Source organism: Grammomys surdaster, unplaced genomic scaffold (genome assembly GCF_004785775.1).
Source record: "Grammomys surdaster isolate TR1022 unplaced genomic scaffold, NIH_TR_1.0 213, whole genome shotgun sequence".
Lineage (NCBI taxonomy): Eukaryota > Metazoa > Chordata > Mammalia > Rodentia > Muridae > Grammomys > Grammomys surdaster.
In genome coordinates, this window is record NW_021604658.1 from 1213097 (window position 1) to 1226414 (window position 13318).

The 13318-nt window shown below is 38.3% G+C and overlaps 1 protein-coding gene across 1 annotated transcript in view; it reads right to left on the minus strand.

Moving 5' to 3' along the window:
* Aatf (apoptosis antagonizing transcription factor) overlaps positions 1-13318 on the minus strand; it is a 91677-nt gene that overhangs the window by 41899 nt on the left and 36460 nt on the right. The window contains exons 6-9 of the mRNA XM_028772454.1: positions 12688-12802; positions 11105-11303; positions 10634-10798; positions 7375-7458 (exon numbers count right to left, since the gene is read on the minus strand). Of these exons, the coding sequence (XP_028628287.1) occupies positions 7375-7458; positions 10634-10798; positions 11105-11303; positions 12688-12802 (563 nt within the window). The remainder of the gene's footprint in view (positions 1-7374; positions 7459-10633; positions 10799-11104; positions 11304-12687; positions 12803-13318) is intronic.

A 13318-nucleotide genomic window follows, 5' to 3' on the forward strand; every position in this document is an offset into this window, starting at 1 on the left:
AAAAAAAAAAAAAAAAAAAAAAAAGCAATTCTGGCCACACACTTGCCAAGTAAACTTTCATGGTACCATTTATGCTTAAGAAAGCTTCTTCAACAGTTTTAAGGCAACCCTACTTCTTTCCTAGCTAGCCCAATAAACTGTATTGTTTAAAGCTTTATTCTACAGTTTTACCTTTAATCAGTGAAACAGAGATATAGCAGTCAGGCTCTGGTATACTTTTAAAAACAATGAAGCACAGGAAATGAAGGTGCTAGGTATGGTGACAGACTCTTTTAATTCCAAGGCTTGGGAGGCTGAGGCAGGAGGATCTCTGTGAATTCAAGGCCAGTTTGGTCTACATAGAGAATTCCAGACCTGTGAAGGCAACATAGTGAAACCCTGTCAAAGGCCTAGTCATGTTACCTTCCTTTGATGCTGTGGTTTGATGAAACTTCTGAATCTAGCATTTAAAATGTGCCCTTGCTGGGTGTAGTGTTCAGGCCTATAATCCTCGTACAAGGAAGGACCCCAGAAGTAGATCAAGGGTTTAAGGCCAGCCTGGGCTACATAAGACTCTTTCTCAATAAAATAAAATTAAAGTCAGGAAAAAGTACCTTTTGTCCTTCTGTTCTGCAGCAGCTTGCACGATAATGACCCCAAGCTAGTGATCAAATGCTGGTGCTGACAACCATACTCAATGCTGACAGTAATGGCAATGTCTACAGAAAGAGTATATAAGATACCATGTATCTCAAATAAAATACTTACACATGGAACACAAAATAATCTTGAGATTGTTTGAATTTGACTGGACATTGCTAATTAGTTTTTAAAATAATATTACTATGTCCCCCCCCCCAAAAATGGTTAGCTCTCTGTTCTATCTACAGCCATAATGTCAATTGTCAAATTTATTTACATGTATGTTTTCTCTCTAAAATCACCACTACTACCTATTTACCTATTAAATAAATATGTTTCATTAAACTTTTAAGAAATGCTATCCAGATTCCAAATACGAACATTTAAAAATAAAATTAAATACAAAAGAGAGCTCTTATAAAAGGCATCTATTTCCCAGTATTGGCAGGAGCAAGAAGAAATTCACATCAGACTTCCTAACATGTTAATGACTGTTACCTGGGCCACTGGGAAGTTACATGGCAACAGAAAGACCACTGTACTGTCATTAACTTCAGCGACAGCTTGAGACACTGCTTATTCTCACTTCCATTTAAATGCATACAATTAAAGCCACTACATCAACTGTCCATATTAATCACTCACTGAGTTAATTAAAGAAAACCATCTTGTCAGACAGCCTGCCGCTTCTCTACTTCTTTCTAAACATGATCAACTTTTAATAGTTCACCAAATTAGTAATTACTTGTTTATGGCATTATCAAATATCTTGTATACAGAGGTCTATCGTGTAGCAAGGTCAGTACTAGACATGTCCTGAATGGAAATAAAAGGAGAAAATTAACCCATCAAAGTGGTCAGCAAAAAAGAAAAGCCTGCTATGCCTTTCTCTAGGTACTCCTGGCAAGATTCAAAGAGGCAAGACAAACCAGATCAAAACTAAACAAAGCTGGAAGCAATGAACCCTTAGGAATGCAGACACTGACCTGTCAACATCTAAGTTCAGTTCAGGGTTTCTGAAAAAAATAACTGCTGAGGTGACAAGAAACTAGTCAGAGGTCTGGGATATGAAAAGCCCAGTCACTTTACATTGCTTACTGTTAAAGGCAATCATATCACACTAGATCTTTCGAGGAATAAACAAAGATGTCTGTCAGCCACCTGTCTACTTAATTTAGGTGGCTGGTGGTACATAACCAGTACTCAGAATATTTGCTCCTAAACCATTAAGAATTCAGGCTTACCAAGAAAAATCTACCTGGGCCTTTAAAAATGTAAACAAAAGAAAATCCTAACTAGTAGTAATACAGGTAACCCATCTTTTAAAAAGATGTCACAAAGTAGTACATGAAAATGAAAACTCAGTACTTAAGACATTTCTCAATGACCATGCTTCATGCTCACTTGATGTTTTGTGAAATTGTCTTTAGGGATGAGTTTTCAAAGTAGGCAGACTGAATACAAACCAATTCCATTCAAAAGTGAGAACTTACACTGCTTTTCTGAAGAAGACCACAGGTCTTTCATAAAGTCCCCACTGCCAGTTACATATCATGCCAGATTCCACACAAACCAGTATCAGAACTATAAAACTAATTAGAATTGTTAAGTAACAGGAGTTCAATAAATCATTTGCCTTCTAAAGAAAAAAAATGTACTTTCTAACAACATAATATTTCTTCCAGTCCTAAAAAATGAAGCTTATTTATTTACAAACTGAAAACCATAAAGCTGTATTTTTTTTATGGCTAAAGAATGAAATATTTAAGAAACAATGGTACATAACAAGAACAAAATTTGGTCTAGGCAGCCTAGAGACTGAGGCTAATGTTGCCATATGCTGTGTGATTTTTTTTTTTTAAAGGACGTTACTTAAGTTTTCAAACTTTTTAAGTCTTTCAGCTCTAAAACTGCTAAGCTTGGGAGCTAACAAGATGACAAGAGTGGGTGAGATGCTTGCCATCAAGCCCAAAACCCAGAGTTCATATGCACAAACATGTACTCACCCACCTAAGTATGTGCACACTCACTCACACACACAAATAAATAAATGAATAAATGTAATAAAGGAATTTTTTTTAATGAAAGGATTTGGCTGCCAAGATGGCCCAGGAAGTAAAGGTGTATGCAAGGCCAATGATCAAAATTTCATCCCAGAGGGGATGAGGGAAAGAAGAGAGAATGACTCCTATGAGTTGTCCTCTGACTTCCACATGTGCACCACACATATAAACTCAAACCATAGCTGCACAAAGATACAAAACAAGCAGATAAATGCAATAGGAATTTAAATTATAGGGTTAAATTATAATCAAAACACTAGAGAGGCCGAGGAAGAAGGCTAAGAGGTCCAGGCCAGCCTGGGCTACACAGTAAGACTATGTCTAAATAAATAAATAAATAAAAATAGAGGCAGTGAGCTGGCTCAGTGATAGGTAAGGGCACGTGCTGTTCAGGAGGTGTAGGAGCTGCACCTTTCTAGAGGAAGTACATCACTGAGGAGGGCTTTGAAAATATATAGCTTTGCAGTATTTCCAGTTTGCTCTGCTCCATGCTTGCAACTGAGGATGTGATCTCTCAGGTTCCTGCTCTGTCTGCCTGCTGACATGCCTCCTTTGGTATAATGGACTCTTCCTCTGGAAACAGAAACTCAAATAAACTCTTTCTTCTATAAGTTGCTGTCAGTCAGAGTGCTCTATCACAGCAAAATCGAAAAAATAATTAATACAAATATGATAATTTGAAAAGTCACTTAGAAAAATAAATAAAAATTAAGCCAGAATGGTGGACACACCTTTAATCCTAGCACTCTGGGGCTACAGAGATGGCTCAGCAGTTAAGAGCACTGACTACTCTTCCAGAAGTCCTGAGTTTAATTCCCAGCAACCACATGGTGGCTCACAACCATCTGTAATGAAATCTGATGCCCTCTTCTGGTGTGTCTGAAGAGATTGACAGCGTACTTACATACATAAAATAAATAAATCTTTTTTTTTTTTTTTAAATCCTAGCACTCTGAAGAAAAAGGAGAATCTTTTGAGTTCTAGGCCAACCTGGTCTACATAGTGAGCTCAGGACAGGCAGGACGAACTACATAGAGAAACCCTGTCTCAAATAAATGGATGGGTGGATTGGGGGATGGATAGATGGATGGGTGATATTCTAATGATAACCCTTAGTTCCATCATTTTTGTATGTATAAATACACATGCTTACATGTGTGTGTGTACGCCTGTACTATTACTAAATAAAGTAGGCATGTTTTTAAATTTCAAGGATCATTAAAAAACAAAGAATGAGAGTAAAATTGAATGTGTGTGAGCAGGTGGGGGCCTCTGACCCTATACATCATTCTCAGCAGTTAGGCCATTTACACAGCCTCATAATACCTGAATTAACCAAGTAAGCCTTTAAACCCTTACAATGGAACATTAAAATTCAATGTGGCTATAATCTCTTCCTTACAAAACATAGACCCAAAGAGTTTAGCTTCAAGTATGTTAAAAAGGGGTGTGTGTGTGCATGTGTGTGTGTTTGTGTGTGTGTGAAATGTATTATATCCACCGTCTACCTCATCCACATGACCATATTTTAAAAAGACAAAAGAGAAAAAAAAATAAAAGGAACTCACAGGCCTATTGTAACACATTGTACCCTTTCTGAATGCAACGCTTAGCTCAGGCTCACTACCCTGACAAATAAGGAAAGCACTTTATGAAGCCAATTTAATTGGGAGGTGACAGAAAACATACAGCCATTTTCTTTAGCCTTATCATTGAATTGGCTTCAGTTCCAATCTCTGGCAAATCCCACTCAACAGAAGAAATTAACCAGGTCAGCAGAACAGGTGCTACGCTGTGTCTGTCAAGGGCCTGGCATCACCACAATTACTTGCACACAATGAAGCAGTAATCTTTACAGATCATCTCTTCCAAGCAGCATATTGGGGAGGGGGAGGAAAACTGAAGGGAGGAGATGAGGGAGGAAAGGGGCAGTGAGGAGAAGAGGGCTAAGAAGCAATGGGAAAAGGCAAGAAAAGAAAATGAATGTGCAGCTGCCTTGCAGCTCAGCAGATGTCAGGATGTGATGTACGAGGGTAGGATAAGCTGTCGTAGCCTGCTGCCAAGGAGTGGTAAGTGATTAAAGCTTGCACAGTTCTAAGCACCATATTTAGAATCTGTGGGGTTTCAAGACTTTCACCCGTGCCTCGCTGTGCCGCCAGATGTTGGCAACTGGTCTAATTCCTACTGAGTGTGCAAGGATGGCAGCAGTTGGTACAGAAGCAAAGCAATCTGGAATGCTTCCGGAGACGCTGTACATTAACAAGTGTCACCCATCATTCACCTTTACAGAAGGCTGAAACAACTCCAATTTGCTGCCACTTCCCTCTTGGGAAACAGCCAAGATAAAGTTGTGCCTGGCAGCCCCATTTGTTTCACTCAGGTGTTTCAGCTGCCTTACTGACCTCTATTTAGTTTAAGTTTTAATTTAGATTAACCTTGGCACCCCAATTAACCAGCAAGGGGAAAAGCTAAGATGTGACTAGTCATAACTCTTAAATCAGAATTTATTGAAGTTAAAATTATTAATTGGGATAAAGGACCAATCAAGTAATGATATTCTTAAACAGGCCTTCAGAATCAAAATAAATAAATAAAAATAAAAAGAGAAGACAAAGAAATAAGTAAGGAAATATGTTCAAGGCTCCACAGTCTTGACAGTGGAGTTGGCGTCTCTGCAGCAATTTCAGCTTTACCTTCTTCAATCTACTTAATTCACAATGCACTTTTATTCCAGCAATGAACACTTCAATTAATGAGGACTACAACATTTTTTGATTGTCTCCCATGATCTCACACAATTAGAAACCATTAATATCCTGTGTCAAGTACATCCTTAGACTCCACAGAACATCCTCTGTCCTTCAGACAAATGGGTTTAAGAAGAGGAGAAAAGGGAAATACTCAAGACCTCCGACTGGAGCAGCCAAGGCCAATACTCTCTCCTCTACCCTTAATATACTTTCCACACTTATTTATGGCAATAATTGTATCAAATATTAAAAAGGGGTGGGTCTGGAGAGATGGCTCAGCAGAGTAAAATCATTTGCTGCTTTTGCAGCAGACTGAGGTTTGATTCCCAGCACCACATCAGGCAGCTCACAATCACCTGTGACTCCAGCTCCATAGGATTCAACACCCTCTTCTGAACACTGCTACTGCATGCACACTGTGAATGTATACACATACACACACACAAATAACATTTTAAATAGAAATATTAAAACGAGTCTTTCTACAGCAATCAGAGGAGTTCCCTACACAGACAGAGCACCTGTTCTTGTTTTACTGTAATTTTCCTCAGAGGTTTCTTCAGTGCATATAAATCTTTTCTGACTAAATCTTCAACAAGCTGTTGCAAATTCTCTGGCAAAAACTAACTAAGAATTCAAAAGTAATGTCTTATCTTGATAATCAATGGCTCAACAAAAAATTAGTGCAACATCAGTCGGTAAGCAGCATCCTCAACTCTCCACTGGGCAAGAAAGCACATTTCATTACTATAACTTATCAAGAGACTCAGAAATAGACAGTTACTGTAGCCCTTTAGAATATCTCAGATGTTTAGTCCATCTAAGCAAGCACTAGGATTATTAAAAAAGAGTGACATGCAAGCAAATAATGTCAGGAAAAGAAGTGGGTGAACTCTAAGAAACAAGAAATGCTAGGCTGAGAATAGGTGGCACCCCCGGGGTCTCACTCAGCACATGGGAAGTAGAAGTGAAAAATACAAGTTCAAGGCTAATCTAGGTAACATAGTGAGTGAGATGCTATCTCAAAAACGCCAAAACAAATAAACAATTACAACAATGAGAAAATAAAAACTTAAGGACTGGATCATATGTCAACTTTTACTGATGATCTCTTTAAACTATTAGAAAGATGAGAAACTCAACAGGAGCTTAAATTTTTAATGCACAACTAAACTGACTTAAACACATACAAAAAATTACATTAAAGATGCTGGAGAGGTAGCTCAGTGGTTAACAGCATTTACTATTGTTGCAAAAAACCAGGGAGGGATAAGTTCCCAGTGTCCACATGGAGGTTCACAACCATTTGTAACTCTAGTTCCAAGGGATCTAAGAGTCTTTTCTGACCTTCTTGGGTACACAGCACATTCATGGTACATAGACATACAAATTGGAAAATAAAAATAAATTAAATTTTTTTCTTTTTTTTTTAACAAATCACATTACAAAGACTGAGTTAGGTTATAGAAATACAACTCAAGAACTCTAGGATCCCAACTGTTGCCTAGCATGTACAAGGCTCTGGGTCTAATGTCTAGTACCTGGAGTAGGACAAGAAAGGTTAGGCTGAATAGCCAATGTGGTAGTACACACCCGTTGCAGTTTGAAGCTACCTTGGACTAGTACACAGTGAGAAGCTCTCTCAAAACTAAAAACAAAAATAAGTAACACCCAGAAGCAGTAAAGAGTAAATACCTGACTAAAAGAAGCTAGAATTGTTTTACAGATAGTTTAGACCCGAACAGCATTCACAAAATAGCTGAGCTGTTTTCACCTCAAAAGGAAAATACAAAGCCAAAGAAAACCCACAATCCAGAATGACACCATTTAAGTCTTAACTACTTCTTGACTCCTCCCTTTAACTCAGAGAATGCATCCGTGGTTTTAAAATGCAAAGACCTGGCTTGTTATAACCAAAGAAGGACCTGTAAAACTCATACCTGGTGGTAAAAGTCATCATCATCAAATATCTCTCCATCCAGGTCCTTCAGGTGAGCATTGGCAGGAGCCTGAGGCAGGGTCTCCTATGTCAACAGGAGGGAAAAGGGTGTGAAGGTGTGAATCCCAGGAAGTCTGTCCAATCAACCTAGCCACTCTAAACACTATGCCTAAAGGTCAAAGAACTTTTTCCTTAAGATATAAAGAACTATTAAATTTTACTTATTTATTCATTTACTTGTTTGTTTGTTTGTTTGTTTGTTTCAGGACAGAGTTTTCTCTGTGTATCCCTGGCTGTCCTGGAACTCCTTCTATAAACCAGACTGGCCTCGAACTCAGACAGTGCTGTGATTAATAGGTATGAGCCATAAAGTCCAGCTAAGAACTCTTAAGATTAATTAATTAATTAATTAATTAAAATAAGTAAAAAATTTCAAAAACTTGAATGCTATAGTGAGACCAAGTTTCAAAAAAAAATGTGAGAAAGGAGGGGAAAATATTAATAGGTGGTTGACAGAATAAAGGGGCATAAATTATGATGAAAATTTTTAAGTTCACTTTTACTAAAATCCACACAAAAAATACTTTACTTCTCAGACTGGTAATACCTAGGAATGAGAAAAGAGCCAGGGGGACTGGAGATTAATTTGAGCCTTTTGGGAGGTAACATTGATCAGTATTTAATATATTTTTTAAAACATTTTCACTTTTAAAAATTCATCCATATATTCACACAAACAAATAGAAATATTTAGAAATGCTTCCTATAATTTGTTTCTAACTGGAGACAACAGAAATATCAAGTTTGACTAAATTATAGCTTACAGTCATTCAATAGCTTTTTTTTTTTTTTTAATTTTGTTGTTTTCCAGACAGGATCTCTCTGTGTAGAGCCCTGGCTGTCCTAGAATTTGCTCTGTAGATGAGCGAGGCTGGCCTGGAACTCAAGAGACTTGTCTACCTCCACCACAGCCCAACATACAATGGAATTCTTTATAGACAGAAAAATTAAGGTAGATTTTCATGCTAAAGTATCTAGAATATAGGATATTTAATTTTTTTTAATATTTTAAAATATAATGACATTTTACATACTTATATAGATGCACATATATCTATTTTATTTAATTTTACAACACGACCTCCTGAGGTGCTAAAGCAGTTAATGGTTGCTGGGGCACGAGAGCCAAAGTCTTCAATGCTAAGTTGTCCTTGCTCAAGCAAATAATCCTCTATTCAACCTGCTTATGGAGGGAATGCTACTTAACAGCAGTGGGCCACAAACAAACAGAAAAGACATGAAGGTGGGAGAAGACTGTCTGGGAAGAAGACAAAGCTTGGTGGAGTGGGAAGGGGATAAGAGAGTATTATTGAAGTACATACCATGTATGGTGTGTGTGTGATGAAACTGTAAAAACAGTTTTTTAAAGATTTAAACAGGAGGTGGAGTCTCTCAGGGCTTGGTGGTTAAGAGCATGTCTTGCTCTTCTAGAGGACTGGAGCTCAATTCCTGCACACATATCAGGTTACTTACAACCTACCTTTAACTCCAGCTCCAGAAACCAGTGCCTCTGGCCTGCATTCACATGCACAAATTAACATGTATATGTGCATACACACATTATTAAAAATAAAATAAATATTTAAAAATAATTTTAAAATTAAAAATCACACTTATTTATGTTATATATATATATGTCATATTCATAAAGCTTGTTAGCAATAATATAAGGATTAGAATTTTCAGAGTAGAAAAATATTTATGCTTCATTTTAAAATCTTATAAGATTAAAAAGTATTGTGTGTGTGTGTGTGTGTGTGTGTGTGTGTGTGTGTGTGTGTGTGTATAATTAAAAAATAAAAATATGTAACACGGAAGGGGAAAAATTTCAAAGGGTTTTACCATAGATAAATGACTTCTAGGAGAGGGAAAATCGGCCTCTCCAGGGATGAGCTCCCTTATCGGTTATTCAATGTGAGGTTGACAGCCCTGAAACCACACACACACACACACAACAAAAAGACTCAGCAGGTTGTATCTGATGTTTGTGTATACATATGTAACAATAATAAACTAAAGAAAAAAGAGGCTATCAGTTTGAGAGTTAGAGGGCATGGAAGGGCTCAAAGAAGGAAAGGAGAAAAGGGAAGTGATATAATTCTAATTTTTTTTAAAAAGAGATCTATAAAGCCGGGTGGTGGTGGCGGCGGCGCACGCCTTTAATCCCAGCACTTGGGAGACAGAGGCAGGTGGATTTCTGAGTTCAAGGCCAGCCTGGTCTACAGAATGAGGTCCAGGACAGCCAGGGCTATACAGAGAAACCCTGTCTCGAAAAACAAAACAAAACAAAAAAATCTATAAATAAAAGAAATATAAATTATGAAATTAAGACGGGGAGAGTATTGAGAGATGGCTTAGCAGTTAAGAGCACTTGCTGCTCTTACAGTGGACCCAGGCTCGGTTCCCACCATCCATATGATAGCTAACAACAGTCTGTTAACTCCAGTTCCAGAGGATCCAACAGCATCTTCTGGCATCCACAAGCACTGGATGTTCAATGTGTAGACAACCACACATGGAGGTAAAACACTCATACATACACATAAAATAAACAAAAAATAGCCAGGGGTTGTGGCACGTGCCTTTAATCCCCTTGGATTAAAGCACTTGGAACCCAGGTACAAATGGCTCTCTGGGAGTCTGAAGCCAGCCTGGTTTACATAGTGAGTTCCAGGACAGCCAGGGCTCTATAGAGAAACTCTTGTCTCAGAAATATCCTCCTCCCAAAATACCCAAAATAAAAATATTTCATTTTAAACAAAAGAATTTTAATACTCTACTTTTAGATCCTTTCTAGAGTACTCAAAGGTAAACATTAAGTAAATGTCTATGCTGCCATTTCTACACAGTAGCTTTGAAGTTATATCTTAAGGTCTGGAGTGCAGGGCAGTAGTAGAGGGTTTGCACAGCATATGAGGCCCTGGGTTCGATCTCCAGATCACAGAAGCAACCACAAACATCCAAATCTCCTAAATCTTAAAAACTGGACTTTCAACATTTCCCCTGCCAAATTCCTATATCAAACACAATCAAGATGTGACAGGATTATTATGAAGCATCGTGCTGACCCCAGCAGAGCAGTGCTGCTCTCTTCAGCTCACCTGTTTCTCACAGAAAGAGCTCATTCTGCAGGCTATTTATTCATTTAACTAGCCTCCCAGAGACTGTTCCTAAAAGCATGTGTGTCCCTGAGTTCTTACCGGTTCTCCTGGCAAAATCTCTGCAACAGGCTCAGGGACTGGCTCAGGTTTGCCAAGAACTCGGTAGGCAGAACGTTTGGTCTGCGTCCTTCGAAGTAATCTTTCTTTGTCCATCAGAATATGATCAATCTGAGTCAAGATCGAGCGTTCAAAGGCACTGAAACCCTACAACAACATTAAACAATGTCAGAAAATGCAGGTCGGTGATGAAGGCAGCTACACTGTCTTTTTTTTGGGGGGGGGGGGAATTCTGTTAAAAGCTGAGTATACCTACAACGGTTCTCAGAAAAATCTTAGTCTTAAGCAGTCATCACTTTCTTCTGCTTCTTTAATAATGTTTTCAAATCTGCTTATTTAAATGTATTTCATACTTTGAGCACAAAACAAGGCATCCTTTCCAGAATGAAACATTCTAATAAAAACATCAAATGGTAGATGACAGTAGATGCACACATGCACACATACACACACCTTGCCCAGTTTTCCAGAAGCAAGCTTGGTTTTATCATGCCATTTCTGTAGTGTGCGGTTCCTATAGATGGTGAAGTCAGCAGAGCGCTTTGCCATGAAGCTGGGATAGTCCTCCATCTCTAGCTTCCTCTTGGGTGGGGCCTTTCTTTGTTTCTTCTTCTCTACCTCTAGCTCATCATCTTCACTGGAAATCTCCTCACTAGAATACCAGTAAGAACATTAAGTCCAATGTAAACATTACTTGAATAACAAATTAGGTTCACATCAAGTATTTAGATGCTACCCATTATAACTATATTATATCAGAATATGAGGATGGCTTTTTGTTTGGTTGAAAAGAAGTTCATGAGCTAGAATGTTCAATAGTTAAGAGCATTGGTTGCCCTTCCAGAGGACTCGACTTGATCCCCAGCACCCACATGATGGCTCACAAATGTTTCTAACTCCAGTTCCAGGGGATCTGATGCCCATTTCTGGCCTCTGCAAGCACTGTTTATACATGATGCACAAACATACATGCAGGCAAAACACCTATACACATAAAATAAAAATAAAGATTAAAGAATGTTTTAAAGTTCATAAGAAGATTCTTAGGATGCATAGGAATTTTCAAATAAACATCCAAATAGCCTAGGCTTAACGTTTTTTAATGGGAAGCTCACCATAAAAAGAAATGAGGTTGTAAAAATATCACTTGAAATGTGTATGAAGCAGGCACATACTGTTACAGGAGAAGCTTTAAAACTTTAAAAATTAAACACATACTCACATTTCTGTGACCTTAAATCACAAAATCAATAAGAGAAACATATTTCCATAACCAACTGTTAAGAATAGGTGAATAATATTCATTGAACCAAATGAACAGAAGCTTAATGTGAAGAAAACTGCAAAGGATAGAGGCACCCACATTAGCACTAACCCGAAATGCAGTACAGATCAAAATCAGCAGAGGAAGTTTCAGCCACTCCAGACATGGCATAACTCCCTAGCAACTATCTACCTACCATTATGTTGTGTAACTGGTATTGTAAGAAATTCAGGGATGACATAAAGATCATAGAAGGATGCATACAGGACTCAACATCTGCAGATGTGGATGTCCATGATATGTTCCAGAGCCATTCCCCTTGGATACAGAGGGACAACTGTACACATGATGAAAACCACTATGAGAATGAATGTATCACAACCTCCAACTCCTTGGACAAAGGCACTCACTGTATTACAGGTCCCAGTATATTAGAAAGTGCTCAAGGGGATGGCTGTGACTGAGTCCATGGTATGGGTGCAAAGTATTTCATAAACATTAATATTCAAAATATGACTGTAATCTACTAATTATTATAGAACAAAAGAAAAAGCAAATATTTTGCCTTAGACTACAAAGATAAGCAGTTACAAAAAAGCTAGAACAAGCACTCTAATCCCCACTGTCCTGTTCTGACCACCAGTTAAATATAAAAGCGACTCCATTTTACCTTTATCAAATCTCATATCTATCTGTCTGAGAAGGACATGCCTTTCTTTTTTATACAGATGAGAAGAAAATAAGCAAGCCTATAGTTCTGCTTCCTCCTTACCTCTCTGTATTGGGTTTTGTCCCATTTACTAGATATCTAGTGTCTGGGTACTGGAAAAGCAACTCTTCCTGAAGATCCACCAATGACCTTAACAATGCTTTAAGTGCTTTGTGACCTGGAATGGAAATAAAGTACAGAAAAGGGATAATTAGTCACTTACAACTCTCTACAATTGCTATCACTCCCTGTCTCCTAAGCAGTTCTGACTAGGGACAGTTCTGGCCGGAGACAGTCAGTACTCTCTGAGATCAACTCCATGGAAACCACACCAGTGCCTGTCTCATGTGACACTAAGGAATAGGCAAGATAGCACGTGGAAGGTGCTTAGAAATGTGTCTGCAGATAGAAGGATAGTGGCTAGTTCTTAAAGTCATTAAGTATGGCAAACTCTTTGCCTGTTATCATAACTAATAAAATCTGCCCCTGATACTAAGTTCCTTGGGTATACCCTACAGGCTACCCTCAGATCTCATGGGTCTGATAAGCAATTCCTCCTGAAAGGCCCTCCCTTCTTCTGAAGAGTGCAGCTCAGTTCTCTCTCTCCTGGCAGATCTCATCTGCCTCTGAGCTGAGCTGAGCTGAGCTGAGCTGAGCTGAGCTGAGCTGAGCTGAGCTGAGCTGAGCTGAGCTG